The 15,498-nt window shown below is 37.3% G+C and overlaps 1 protein-coding gene across 8 annotated transcripts in view; it reads left to right on the plus strand.

The window, feature by feature from the left end:
* The window catches only part of CCDC102B (coiled-coil domain containing 102B), a 150,760-nt gene extending 148,408 nt beyond the window's left edge, over positions 1 to 2,352 (plus strand). For all 8 annotated transcript variants that reach the window (XR_009454112.1, XR_009454113.1, XR_009454115.1 and 5 more), the window contains one exon: positions 1,162 to 2,352. Coding sequence is in view for 3 of the 8 variants with exons in the window: in XM_059706347.1 (XP_059562330.1) it covers positions 1,162 to 1,203 (42 nt within the window). In the remaining 5 variants the exon portion in view is untranslated. The remainder of the gene's footprint in view (positions 1 to 1,161) is intronic.
* The last annotated feature ends 13,146 nt before the right edge of the window (positions 2,353 to 15,498 follow it).

Here is a 15,498-nt window from a genome sequence, read left to right on the forward strand (position 1 = left end):
TATGAATAGATTTGTCTTTAAAGATTAGTAAAGAAAAAGGTGAAAATGATAAAATAGTATCATTAAAAATGCATCATTTTTCCTTTTCCTTGATTTTGCTTGTTTTTATTCTGCAGCGGGAAGGGTAGCAGCAGGCAGGAATTATATCCCATTTCATTTTCCTTCGTCTTTCATTCTCGAAAATACAGTCAGGCCCACTTCTATTACCACGGACTGGGTAGCTTATAAACAACAACAAAAACCATTTATTTGTCACAGTTCTGGGTGCTGGATGTCTGAGGTCAGGGTGCCAGCATGACCAGGTGAGGCCCTCTTTCAAAGGCAGACTTCTCTTTGTGTCCTTTCATGGTGGAAGGGACTAGGGAACTCTGTAGGGTCTCTTATAAGGGCACTAATCTTAATCATGGGGGTTCCACCCGTGGGACCTAATCACCTCCCAAAGGTCACACCTTCTAACACTATCACATTGGGCCCAGGATTCTCATGTGAGTGTTTAGGAACACACGGAGGTCACAGCAGGGTCCTCCCTAAATCTGGGCCTTCCTTGTTCTGCTCTCTTACCTTGCAGCACAAGTTTTAAACAGAGAGGTATCTGAAAGTCTGCGCAATGTCATCTAAGTTAAATATAACTATCATTGAGGTGTCCACACAGAGATGTCCAAAGTGGGAGCCAAGCTTTGTAGGTTCTGACACCAATGACCACACACATAGCATTCTTCCACCATTCCGGCCGAGCCCACTGCAGCCGGCCAGGGCCCCCGCCCAAGGCCTCCTAGTTGTACTCCATGTATTTAGGATAGAAAAATCAGTTCCATTAGCCTGTTTGTATGTACTGGTAAGATCATATTTTGTTCTGACAGGTGATTTTAGAGAGAGAAAAAATCCAAAGTGAGATTTATCTACAAACTATATGATTATGAATTAATATATTCAGCAATATCCCTTAGGTTATCTGTGTAAGATTACCAGTCAGGAAATATTGTCTAAATGGGGATAATAGTTGTTCCCATGAGCACATATATGCTAAAGCTACAGCAAAATTCAGTTTTACCTCGACTCAAAAAGGCCATAAAGGGATGAAATGATACCTCCGCCTACGTTACTACTAATATCTTGGCTATGTAAGTGCACTAATGATCATTTTTCTTTCTCTTATTTTAGATGATGACTGAGGCAATGAGACTGTCATCCTGTGAAGTTTAGAAATGGAATAGAAAGGCTTACATACTGTTCATTTTGTGATTTCCACCCTGGCTGTTGTTGTCTGCCCTATGGAATCGCAACCTTCCCAGCCTTACCATTTGTAGATCCTGATTGTCAAATAATGTCATTCTTCTATGCAAAGATTTTCCTCTTTCCAGATAGCCTAAGCATTTTGGTGACGTTATGGTTAATTACATATTGAGTTTTTCCTATCTGTATGTCTCATGATTTATATTCGTGTCTCAAAAATTAACTTTATTGTTACTATTGGATCGCATTTTCTATCCTATTTTTTGTAAAGTACCATGATTCTATCACATTCAATTATTTTAATCATCTTTTTCTGCTCAGTGTCCTATTTCATATGGCATGTCACATTTATAAACTAAATGATTTTAAGCATATTCTTATATTGCTTTAAAAGCAGAATGTGTTTGTCTCTGTGTTTGTGTGTGTGTAGACATATATAATTATACAATGGAGAATCAGTTTCCAGGTCACTGTGTTCCCACTGGATCATGTGATGCTGAGTTGAGTTGGCCCAGAGATGTTTCTGGAAATTGTCTTCAGTTATGTACGTCAAATATAAACATAAAACTCACTGTAGGCTTTTAATATTCTACTAGAAAGACACACAAAATTTTGTTTATATGGCAAGGCTTAGGAACACAGCTTCTTATTAATAGTTTGCCTGGAGACCATGTTTAGCCCTCTGTATACTTTTCACACTGGCCATAGGTATGATAAACCTGTATAGTCAGGTGGCCTGATCACATAATAATACCACTTTCCAATAAATTAAAAAAAAATCCACCCTTATTTCTTTCTGTGTGCCGTGTACCATACTTGGTGGGAGTCATGGATGAGGCTGCCATTGATATCATGAAGATAGACAAAAGTCCACACCTATTTTGAAACTTATCCAGTTACAGATGGGTACACCATTATGGTCTGACTCAAGCCCATGTCTTCTGTATCCTATAACTCATTTCAATCACTCAGTTACACTACAGCTCTGGGCCCGCATACAAAGATGTTGCCATATTTGAAGGAGAATAGGGGAAGTCTGATACTCAATTTTATTTTCACCAGAGGTGCCCCTATGACATTGTAAACACTGAATTAAATAAATCTACTTTTGAATTAGAATATTTTATAATTATTGCAAACATCTTTTCGTAGAACTTATTCTCAATTAGAAGTAGACTTGGGTTCTTACCTAGGACTTGGTTTATGTTTCACTATTAAACCTACAAAATTTACATTTAATATTTAAATCTACAAAATTCACATAGTCTGTCAACACTGATATTTCATAATGATTTTTCTAGCTTCTGATTTTTACTATTACAATATAAACAACATAGACTTCATTTTTACAACTAATAATTTTAACAAGTGTATTTTATCATCCTATATACCCTGATTATCTTTGGTGGTTTGTATTTTAAAAATTTTATATTCCTTACCATTTTATAGGACATCTGTTTAAAAGCTTAGGGTTTTAACAAAGTAAGTTATATTAAGTAAATGGGGTTTTAATAGAACTTAGCAAAAAATTCAAAATTATATTCTATTTACATTTAGCTAATATAAATCCTCTCTTTTCTATGGTAATCAGTGACTTGCTATTTTCAATACCAACATGAAACCCCTGTTAATGTTATCAATACCCTCACACACATTGAATAAAAACTAAGTATAAATTTTTTAAAAATTAAAAATAAAGGTTATTCTAATAGTCTCATAACTGTACCACATTTTCTGTAGTAAACAGGACATAAAGGCGGTATAGATTTGAGAGCCCAACATCATGGTTTATTTCTTACAAGATGTGTGATTTTGAACAGTTAACCTTAGCTTCTGCTTCTATAACATGGATATCATATCCACTACACCAAATTATTTTGACAGTAAAATATGTTGAAAATATACAAAATTTGGTATAATTGCTAGGACACTGAAGAAATCCAATATATTTAGTTTACTACTCCATATTAATTATTTTGAGGACAAATACTGCTCATATCTCAGCCAAAAGCTGGGAAAAATATTTGAAACGTTTTATGGAGTTATGGTAGTTTTTAAGGTTTTGGCTTTTAGAATATACCTATATAACTATACTTTAAAGCATTCATGGTCTCTTACTGAGTTCAAGTCTATATTTATAAAACAGTGTTTCTAATTTTTTAAAAAACAACTAACTATAATGATCTGGCCAACATATTGACTTATATATGCAGGTTTAAATTTTTTTTAATTCACACCCCATGATATTTTCCATTGCTTTTAGATAGAGTGGAAGGGAGCTGGGGGAGGGAGAGAGAGGGGAAAAGAGAAACATCCATGTGAGAAAGACACATAGATTGGTTGCCTCCCACACTCACCCCCATCAAGCCAGGGATTGAGACTGCAACCCAGGTACATGCCCTTGACAGGAATCAAACCCTTAACCCTTTGGTGCTAGAGCTGATGCTCTAATCACTAAACAAACTGGCACAGGTTTAATTTTTAATTCTTCAAATGGAGGGACTTTCACAGGGAGGTAAGTAAAGTAAAATAGAAGTATTACATGGCATATATTACCAAAATACATGTAAGGCTTCTATATCTATGAAAGAATCAATATTGGTGATATAAAACAGTAATAAATTAAAATCAAATTTGCATGAGGTTTGTTTCCAGTCACTGTGTGACCCGTTATAGCTTCCCACAGCAGAATACCTAAAAGTATGTAGAAAACAAAATCATTTGTTTGCCAGGTGCATTCTTGCTGAATCAGCCAACTTGGTATTATGCCAATTTTTACTATTTCTCAAGAAGGGAATATATCCCTGAATAAAATCTTAGTAATGTTTAAAGGGATAGTCTTAATCAAAATTTTAAAGCTGAGATATTTTGCCACAAAAAATAAATGAATATAAATAAGAAGAGGGAAACGTGAACTTTAATAAACAAACACTTTTGACATTACAGGATAATTTTTAACCCAAAGAGATTATTATGTTATGGAATTATTATATGCTGATAACACAAAATAAATATAATGTGTGTGTGTGTGTGTGTGTGTGTGTGTGTGTGTGTGTTTCAGAGGAAGTAGTCAGGAAAAACCACAAATGAAAATGATGTCTTGGAAGTAATATTCTAATAGGACTCCACTTCAACACGTGCTGGTCAGTTGCTTAGTATGGTCTAGCACTTAAGGGGCAATAAAAACAAACAGGAAATTACAATGGTTTTAAAAAACTGGAAAAAAACCAAGATGGCGGCATAGGTTAATGCCGGAGATTGCTGCCTGGAACAACCAATTCAAAAATACACCTGAAGACGGAATGGACATCATCCAGAACCACAGGAAGGCTGGCTGAGTGGAAATTCTACAACTAGGAGGAAAGAGAGTATCATACCCAGACTCAGAGGAGGCGCAGTGCTGAAGTGAAATACTCAGGTGCAGAGTGCACGCGGAGCGGGCTGGCGGCGGAGGGCGCGGTTGTTGTTTTCAATCGGGAGGGAGTCACAGACTCTGAGCTCCAGATCCAGGCGAGTCTCTAGGAACCCAGACTCAAATGGGAGAAGCGGGACTGTCTGGCTTCGGTTGGAACTCGAGGGCAGCTTTCTCTCTGAGGTTTGCAGCGGTTGCTGGGACTCTGAGAGGCAGAGCCCCTAGGGACAGAACTGAGAGCAGCCATAACTGCTCGCTCTGGCCTGCCCTGTAGATCCCCGGGGACCCGCCCTGCCCAAGCCCTGCACAGAGGCATTGCCAGATAGCCTCAGGCAAAGGCTAGATTAGCACCGCCCTAGAGATCCCGCACAGAAGTTCTCCCACTGCAGACACAGCTGATTCTCATAGCCAGTTGACCTGGAGGCCAAATCCCCACCAGTAATACCTACAACAATCAAGGCTTAACTACAACAAGACTGCGCACAAAGACCACTAGGGGGTGCACCAAGAAAGCATAAAAAATGTGGAGACAAAGAAACATGACAGAAATGGAGGATATAGAGCTCAAAACCTATTTGAAGGAATAATGACAGAAAACTTCCCCCACCTGGTGAAAGAAATAGACTTACAGGTCCAGGAAGCGCAGAGAACCCCAAACAAAAGGAATCCAAAGAGGACCACACCAAGACACATCATCATTAAAATGCCAAGAGCAAAAGACAAAGAGAGAATCTTAAGAGCAGCAAGAGAAAGAAACTCAGTTACCTACAAGGGAATACCCATACGACTGTCAGCTGATTTCTCAACAGAAACTTTGCAGGCCAGAAGGGAATGGCAAGAAATATTCAAAGTGATGAATACCAAGAACCTACAACCAAGATTACTTTATCCAGCAAAGCTATCATTCAGAACTGAAGGTCAGATAAAGAGCTTCACAGATAAGGAAAAGCTGAAGGAGTTCATCACCACCAAACCAGTATTATATGAAATGCTGAAAGGTATCCTTTAAGAAGAGGAAGAAGAAGAAAAAGGTAAAGATACAAATTATGAACAACAAACATGCATCTATCAACAAGTGAATCTAAGAATCAAGTGAATAAATAATCTGGTGATCATAATAGAATCAAGGACATAGAAAGGGAATGGACTGACTATTCTTGGTGGGGAAAGGGGTGTGGGAGATGCGGGAAGAGACTGGACAAAAATCGTTCACCTATGGATGAGGACAGTGGGTGGGGAGTGAGGGCGGAGGGTGGGGTGGGAACTGGGAGGAGGGGAGTTATGGGGGGAAAAAGAGGAACAAATGTAATAATCTGAACAATAAAGAATTAAAATTAAAAAAAAGAAAATGATGTCTTGTTAGTCGTTGGGGGATTTGGAGATGGGGAGACAGTTGCTAGGTAAGCAAGGTTGGTACAAGGCATTGGAGAGAGGAAGTACATCGATTTGTTGGGAAGAGTGTACAGATTCGTAGGAGGCTCTCACACTGAGAAATCACAGTAGGGACATTCTTTAACTATTTGATCCTACATTCCTTCATCTACAGAATTAGGTTAATAACAGTTTTAATGTTACCACCAAGTAAATAAAAGCAAAGACTGTAAAACGTATCTTGAATTTTAGATGCTGTATCAGGTTCTTTCTTTTTAATCTCATACAATATCAAAATTTTCAGTAAACAGATTTAGTGGGTTGAAGTAATAGTAGGAAACTTGGTGCCCTATGTTCTAACAATCAACACATTTATTCCCTAGATAACAATTTTTAAGAAGAAGAAAATATGTTGGAGTAAGTCTGACCTGGATTTGAGTCCTGACTCTTCCTTTACTTATGGGACTTGGAGAAATAACCTAAAACTTTATTAAGCTTCTGATTTCTCACCCTAAACATGTAGACTAGTTTGGCCCATTATTTCTTTTCAATAAATATTAGCTCTACATATATATATATATATATATATATATATATATATATATATATATATATATATAATGCTAAGTGTCTGACCAGTCCACTGTTCAGTCAACCGTTCAACCAGTTGCTACGATGTGCAATGACCACCATGGGGCAGATTCTCCGACTGGTAGGTTATTTTGCTTCTGGGATCCAGCCGATCAGGACTGGGAGGGACGGGCAGGACATGCCCTGGAGCCCTCCCGTGGTCCATCCCTGGCTGGCCAACCTCCCATGGTCCCTCCCCAGCAAGCCAACCTCCCACAGTGCCTTCCTGGCTGGCCCCCATTGGCCATAATCAGCCCCAATTGCCAGCCAGTGCACCCACCTGTGCACAAATTCATGCACTGGGTCTCTAGTTGTTAGTATTGAAAGAAATGTATTATCTAAGTGTATAATTAACAGATATGCACAGACCCTGTCCCTGTTTACTGTGACAGCTTGTGCCCGACTCTCTTGTGTATGGCATAAATAATGAAGTCAGCCTATCAAAAAGACCTAGAAATATGTTGGCAGGAATCACTGTGTTCTAGACACTTATTTGAGTTTCCTTGATAAGAGAGAAGATACACAGATGTGTAAGTTTCAATCACAGAGCGGCAGCTCTGACATGAGAGAGAATGACACACCACAGAGCAATAGATGATTGTGTGTCAAATACATGGAATGACTGTTACCAGAAGTTCAAAATAGCATGGAGGTGAGCTTGGGCCTTGTACTTCAATGTCAAAAAGTTTTGGATAAAGAAAATGATGGGACCATTAGCAAAGACATGAGGAGAGAATGCACAAGGCATGACAAGGGACAAAAGACAGTTTCAGTGTGGTGTTGGGGCAATAGTAGGGCATGCTTTCAGATGGACAGAAATTGAAGGCAGGTAGTGGAAGTCATAGGTCATTCTGCTTTTAAGCTTGGGCTGGGCATCCCTCAGAAGCTTCTATGAAGAGGAAAGGAATGCCGCCTCCTCCAAAAAAAAAAAAAAGGCAAGCTGGAATGGTTTCCAGTCTGGTCTGCCCTAGTCCTAAAATATTAAAAAGTTTCAACTAACTCCTTTCAGATCTGGGGCTATTCTGCACATTTCCGAGGTGTTCTAAGTATCATCAGAAGATACCTTTCTGCTGGTTCAAATGAAAGCTGTTCAGCTGCAAAAATGCAGCTCCTATTATCTGTCTTAGAGTGAAATGAAAAGACTGTACCAATATGAAATTAGATTTCCAAAGCATAAATTAAAATAATTTTGAAATAAAATGTATTTCAAATTAGTGCTTGGAAACAGTTGTCCATTTAATTTTCATGACTTGAGAAAACTGTACCAATGTCAAGTGTACGGCATCTATTAAGAAGTTCCTTCATTTCTGTTAAACCCTGCCAAAGAAAAGCATCATCAGATTTGTTTTTCATGATCTGCCCATGAAGAAGAAAAAATTTTGAAGTAGTGTCCTTCAGCTTTTGTTATTGAATGAGATGGAGAGAAGAAAGATTAGTGCCAGATCTGTCCCAAAGTTACAATTCAGAAGTCACTTAACCTTGTTAAAAGGGAGAAAGAGACAGAAACTCCAAGACACATGAGAACAAAGACCCCATCATCTTGTTTATCACATTTTCAATGATAAGCATGATGCCCAGACCACAAGAAGCAATAATAATACATGGAACACGTAGCACAGATGGGAGAGAAGTCATAATCTATTAATCTCTGAAGGTATAGCCTCTCTAGTGAGTATGGAGATGCCCATCATAATGACCAGGTTACACTTCCTTTTTCATGAAGAGAGAGAGAGGGAGGGAGTGAGGGAGGGAGGGAGAGAGAGAGAGAGAGAGAGAGAGAGAGAGAGAGAGAACCACAGAGAGGAAGAACCATGTTGAGTAGGACTCGGAAGTTCTCCCCTGACTGTTTTGTTTTGTATGCATTTATAAAAGAGAAAACACATACTTAGAAAGATGAAATGATTGCCTAAATTCATGAGATAATTTCTATTATGTGTTCAGAAGGTGCCTGTCACAGAGGAAGCCCTCAAAACTATTATCTTAAAAAACATCATTCTGTAGAGCTAGGAGGCTGGGCTCAGGTTTCTGTCAAAGTCCGTGTTCTTCTTCTTTTTTTTTTAATATCTTTATTGATTTTAGAGAGGAAGGGAGAGGGAAAGAGAGATAGAAACATCAATGATGAGATAGAATCACCAATTGGCTGCCTCCTGCATGCCCCCTACTGGGGATCAAGCCCGCAACCCAGGCATGTACCCTCAACCGGAATCGAACCCAGGACCCTTCAGTCCGCAGGCTGATGCTCTATCCACTGAACCAAACCAGGTAGGGCAAAATTAATCATGCTGCCTCTCCGACTGAACTCTTAGCCCACCTAGAATCCAAATACGATGACTTCACTGCACAAAATGCTCTGGATTTAGGACTTCAAAATTAAGTATCGAATTTCTGAAGCCAATAAATGATAGCTTCCCCTTTCAATGTTGCAACTAGCATGTTTCATTGCTAGGAACACTAGTGTGTGTGCGAGCACATGCGCACACACACACACACACACACACACACACACACACACTGTTTTGCAGTCATTACTTGAGTCCATTGGAGAGATTCATGAGGATTGGGGCAACCTCACTCTGTGGATCTGTATCAGCATTTGAGGCTTGGGTTCATTAAGGTACCTCTGGTCTTTTGTCATCAGGGGACAAAAGAAAATGTATTTAAGTCCTTTCATTTTTAAACAATACTAAAATAGGAGTTTGGTATTCTAAAAGAATATGTACTAGTATATAATAGTGTCACCTTATTTGTTAAAATTGTACACACATAATTTTCTCATTTGCTTTAAACATGGTGTCCTAATTGACAGTCTTTTTTTAAGTTAAATATGTGTCAAATAGAGACTCAAAGGGTCTGTTATCACCAGGCAATTACATTTGGTTAATAACCTGGCTGTATTTCCTGTGCACATAGGGCAACTTTGTAAAAGCCTCTGCATTAATGGCTTTTATTCAGAGTGACAAAGGGAACATTAAAATTGCAATACAATTTACCTTATTTTCTCTTATCTAAATGGGGAAGACATCAGCAACATGGCATTAATTCACCTGGAGAAGAAGTTAAAACACTATTATTTCTACAAAACGACCTTTCTGCCGTTGTATTTGCTTGGCTCAGAATCATAATTTGGCTGCAGACATGTTGGAGGTGAAAATGAATAGGAAATCCAAGTTTTGAACCTATGCAATAAAACTTGTATAATTCCTATTTCTTATGTTTATCACCTAATATTTGAATGCTGCCAGTGCTTTTTCTATCTTTTCATAATGTTGCAAATACATACTGTCTATTTTCCCAACTGGAATAAATGATTTTTAAAAAACAAATTGATAAAGCTAAATTTTAGAAATATATATTTTTATTGATTTTAGAGAGGAAGGGAGAGGATAGATAGTTAGAAACATCAATGAGAGAAAAACTTCGATCACCTGCCTCCTACACACCCCCTACTGGGAATCAAAACATGACCTCCTGGTTCATGGGCCCATACTCAAACACTGGACCACACAAGCTGGGTGCTAAATTTTATATATATAAATTCTGTCAACACCTAAAATCTTCTTCTTTAAAAAATATTTGTGAACTTTCAAATTTTATTAGGGTCAATCATTTATTCTAACTTAGAGATTAAAATAAACAAATCGATAGCACTAAGACAATAAGTAATAACTATATCTAACTCAACAGCATCTCATAATATATATAAAGGGTGTCCCAAAAAATTTACACACATTGAATAATTATAAAGACTGTGTATTAAAATGCAGTTCATTTTCAAAATTTAGCTATCAGTTGTTAAGGTGTATATACATTATTCTGGGGGGATATATATATATATATATATATATATATATATATATATATATAATTTATATTAAAAATACACATAATATGCAGTCTGCTCAAGGCTTGGCTCAATAATGGTTATATGGCCCTGGTCAGTTGGTTGAGCATCATTCTGTGTACTAAAGGGTTGCTGGTTCAATTCCTGGTCAGAGCACATGCCTGGGTCATGGCTTGGTTTCTAGTGGGGGGCATGCAGGAGGCAGCCAATGAATGCTTGGCTCTCACATCAATGTTTCTCCCTTTCTCCCTTCCTCTCTAAGAACCAATTAAAAATGTAAAAAAAAAAAAAATAAAAGTAATGGTTATATGAACTACACAGGCACGGGTCCTTGGGGGATGAGGTGACAAAACATTATCCCTAGTCTTTAAAAGCTTATATCTAGTCTGATCAATAAAATGTATAACTTCTTTAGAAAGTTTTAAAACATTATAAAGAGTGTGAAGAAATGGTAAATGGTTAAGGACAGATGTATTCAGACAAAGATTAATTAAGAATGAATAATTTGCCCTGACCAGTTTGGCTCAGGGGATAGAGCGTCGGCCTGCGGACTCAAGGGTCCCAGGTTCGATTCCGGTCAAGGGCATGTACCTTGGTTGCGGGCACATCCCCAGTAGGGGGTGTGCAGGAGGCAGCTGATCGATGTTTCTCTCTCATTGATGTTTCTAACTCTCTATTCCTCTCTCTTCCTCTCTGTGAAAAATCAATAAAATATATTTTTAAAAAAAGAATGAATAATTTAACTGGAGCTTAAACAAAGAGTAAGCCTTGGGCAAGTGAATTGGAGCAAGGAGGCTATCCCATTATTCCTATTTTTATTGGGAATCTGTGGGTGCCATTCTTATGTGTGGTTTGGATGAAACCATGCAATGAGTTACATATTTGTATATCAATTTAGTAACTGATTTTAAAACAAAGCCTAGTGATCTATACACATCTTACTAGTAGTAAAGGAGTAGGTATTATATATAGTAAGAAAATTAAGATTGCATAATTAAAGAGTTTTATCCTTTATTTGATACGTGTGTTTAGTTGGTAATTTAATCTAAGAGAATCAATGAAATATAATGGATATTTATGTCAAGAAAATATTGTCACAATGTGGGATATAAGTCCTACTCTGCCAGGAACTGGACCTTCATGGATGCCGGGTATTAGCTGGAGAAGATATGAGAAGTCATAGGCATAGAGGAGAGAGGCTTTATTGCAGACCAAATAGCCATTGCTGCCAAGTAGCCATTAGACAAAGTAGTTCTTCAAAGTAGCCTTCAGAGGCAGTTCTTATTAATATAGTAGTAAACACAGGAGCCATTCTAAGCAGCTGCTGTACAAACAGCAGCCCTACATAAAAGCAGCCTCAGTAAACATAGAAGCTATTTCACAAAGTAGTCCGACCAGGTAGCCTCTCACCAGCCAGTCAGTAACAGGTCTTTATACTAACTTAGACAAAAGAGGCTTCTTGCCAAAATGGTGACATCAATACTTGGGTTATAGAAGGGCACACTTGCACTGTGCATACAGTGAAACTGCTGTGTCCTTGCATCTGCCTATGGCAACTTGGCCTTGAACACCTTGATTAGGATTCCCATGCTCAGGCTGGCCTTGTACATCTGGCGTACTCCAGACAGGGCCCCCAGACTCCAATTGGCCTTGAACATCTGGCATATACTGATTAGGGTTCCCACACACCGTGTATAGCTTGATGGTTTTTTTGTTTGTTTGTTTGTTTTTACAACAAACATGTAGACAGTTATCTGTTTATGGATAAATTATCTGCTCCAGTAGAAAATCTGGGATGATTGAGAAGTATAAGGACTGAGTTGGCTTGTTTTTGACTAAATGGGATGTTGAGTTCATACAATGAATGATATTGTTGGATCTAGCGTCATCTGCTTGGTCTGTTGTCATTGACTTTACTTATTAGGACTGTCCAACTAAAGCAGAGTACACATGGGGGAATAATTGCAAGTTTGGGAGATACCATGTATTAAATGTGAAGCTCAATGTATGACATTTAGAAAAATTGTAAGTCAAGTTTACCAGGTTTTATCCTGGAAACTATACTGAAAATGGTGTCACTTTGGTTTTCTCTGAAAAATTAAATACTTACTTTACAATGATGCTTACCTTTGGAGTTAGGAACTTTATGGTGAAATTTTTCTTATAAAATTAAATTCATTAGATATTATAATTTTCTTTCTTTTTAACTGCCTGAAAAACTGTTATTTTTATTTATATATTGCATGAAAATTTAAAATTTCTAAATTCAGTAGTTTTTGTCTCTTGACTGGACCCTAACAGATATATACAGTCAATAAATGTTATTTCTAATTTCTGATCTGGATTGTTTACAACATATAGCAGGGCTCTTAAAATGAATCTCCATAGTGTCAAGTTACAATATCAAAATTATTTATAGGCCTATTTCAAAATAAAGACTATATTTTAGTGCGAGCATTATATTAGTCTTTCTTACTACTAACCAAAATAAAGTCTAAAGGTGCTACTAAGGTACCTGCTTGAAATTTGTCTTTTGCAAAAATGGATCTTCTAAAATGCCTTGTTATAAACACACATATATAATTATTTTAAAAAGCTGAAGTCAACACTATACCTAGTTGCTTTATCTGCAGTTGCTCTACATTCTGGCACAACTTTCTTATCTCGTTGAAGGACCAGAATTAAGCTGTAGACCATGATTTGAACAGCACAGAGCATCTACGAATGGAGACATTTATTGAAGACTTCGAACTTCCTTGTCTGATTTTCCTGAAGACTCTCTGTCCACTACTCTTATGAAGCCTCTGATGACATCCTTTACTGTTTATGGAATTCTGGCTTTAATTAGTTTTAATTATTTTTCAATCTTCAAAATTTTCTCTCCAATGAGTATAATTTTTTCTTTAAAGAGGATAATATTTCTTCAAAAGCATTATCTTCCCTCTTCCCTTAGGACGTATCTCTGGGCACTTCTTCATGGAATGGAGTCCATGTTTCAGTGGTTGTCCTTCTACAGACTGATGTTTTGTTACTGTTCTATTCTTTCCCACTTTTAATTAGCACTGCTTGGTTGGATTAGTATCTGCAGCTGTTGCTGCCAATGAAGTTGCCCCATCCCATTGCATGTCACCCTCCCCTTGTAATGGGCAGGCATTTTTGTGGTAATTAGAGACTGTTTACTTGAAAACCTGAGAAGGAGCAGCCATTGTCAACCTTCAGAAGCATCAGTATGAATGCGCGTAGTACCTGCCATCTGTTCCTTTCATGGGGTCATAACAGATCATTTCTGAAATTTAACTGCTTTTCTATCATTTCACTAGATGTTGTATAAGAACCTCCAATAATAGTCATCAAGCAATACACTTACATTTTTTTTCCATTTGTATACCTGTCTAATAAATGTTAAAATGCTGGAAGCCTGGGAATGATGTCAGCCTCATAGACAACCAGGTGAAAAAGGTTTCCCTATGTTAGAAAACACCAGGGTTGCTCCTCTCTACACTCACCCAGAGAAAACTAAAACTTTAAATACAAGCCTCAACTCAGTCCTTTTTATATGTTTATTTAGCTCATGGTTTAATATAGGGGCATCAAAATAATCTATGACACACTCTGACAGAATTTATAAATTCAAAGTTAGGAGGTATGCTATTTGTATCTTTCATGCAATCATTTTTTCTAGTTTATGAAACCATTTTCTTGGTGTACAAACTGCACTGTGAACCAAACAGTACACATTTTAGTCAGAGAAACCTGCTTACTTCCCTTCAGCTGGTAAAGATAGTTTCTTTGAAATTCTTTCTGCACTTTGACTTTCAATCCAGTTATTCTGCCCTTTATTTTTAGGAATGTATAGTCCTTTGTGGGTGCTGTTTGCCACAACTTTGTACTCAGACAACTAGTCGAGCCCAGAGCAGCTTCCTTTATCCACCCTCTCCCTGTTCCCTGACATCTTTGTTCCAGGTACATAGTCTAGGTTAAACGCCTGAAATTGATTTTTCTCATTACACCCAGTCTTGCTTCTCAGGATTTTCTCTTTGACTCAACCTATCTCAAAGCAGTTTATTTTGTGTGTTTTCCCCCTCTAATTACTGAATTCTATTCTTTTTGAGATGTCCCTGTTCAATCTAACCACATAAATATCTCTTGATTCCATTTATGAATCACATTTAAGTAAACACAGATATATCTATAATGTTTGAAAATTAACATTTATGGCAAAAATTGTTCATGTACAATTAAGAAAGAGGTTATTCATAACATGCTACTTAAATTCCTTATATATCTATTCAGTTTATGTTTTATGCAAGACATTAAAATAGAGGTAGTCTAAATAGTATATGACACATATGGACAGAGTCTATACATCCAAATTTGGAAGATGAAGTATTAATTTATTTTATCTACTTTATTATGAAGAGAACAAATGACAAGCAGAAAAGCTGTGCAAGAGAGGAGGTGTTAGAATTCTGTGAATCACCCTGTTTAATAAGTAGCATTTAGAGACAGCTGCTTGTCAATTTATATTCTTGAAGACTCACGTCATTTAGATGTTGCTTAGAATTTCACCAGGTGCACAAAACCCCCTCAAGTATAATCAGTTACAAGTACATGAATGCCATTTAATTTATCCATATCCATGGAGTATCACTGGAAAAAGAAACCAGAACAGAAACTGCCCAAGTATAGACACGTGTTCATCTCCATTTTAATGGGATTGTTTAAAGCGCCGTGTTTTAATTAAATTATGCTTCTATTCAATATTTTAAGATTTGGAGTTTAGCTTTCTCATATAAAATTAAATTTACCCTTATGAAGTGGGAATATGATATTAAATAATAGAAAAATCAGTATTTTCCCATTGTTATCTATGTAAGTCATTACGCTTTATGACTTGGGTATAGTTTTCTAGATTTCATTTTTAAATTTTGTTTTTCTTTTCTTTCTTTCTTTCTCTCCCCCCCCCCCACACCCTTTATCCTGCTTGGTGTTCTCTGAGCTTCCTGGATCT

Source organism: Myotis daubentonii, chromosome 8 (assembly GCF_963259705.1).
Source record: "Myotis daubentonii chromosome 8, mMyoDau2.1, whole genome shotgun sequence".
NCBI classification, from domain to species: domain Eukaryota; kingdom Metazoa; phylum Chordata; class Mammalia; order Chiroptera; family Vespertilionidae; genus Myotis; species Myotis daubentonii.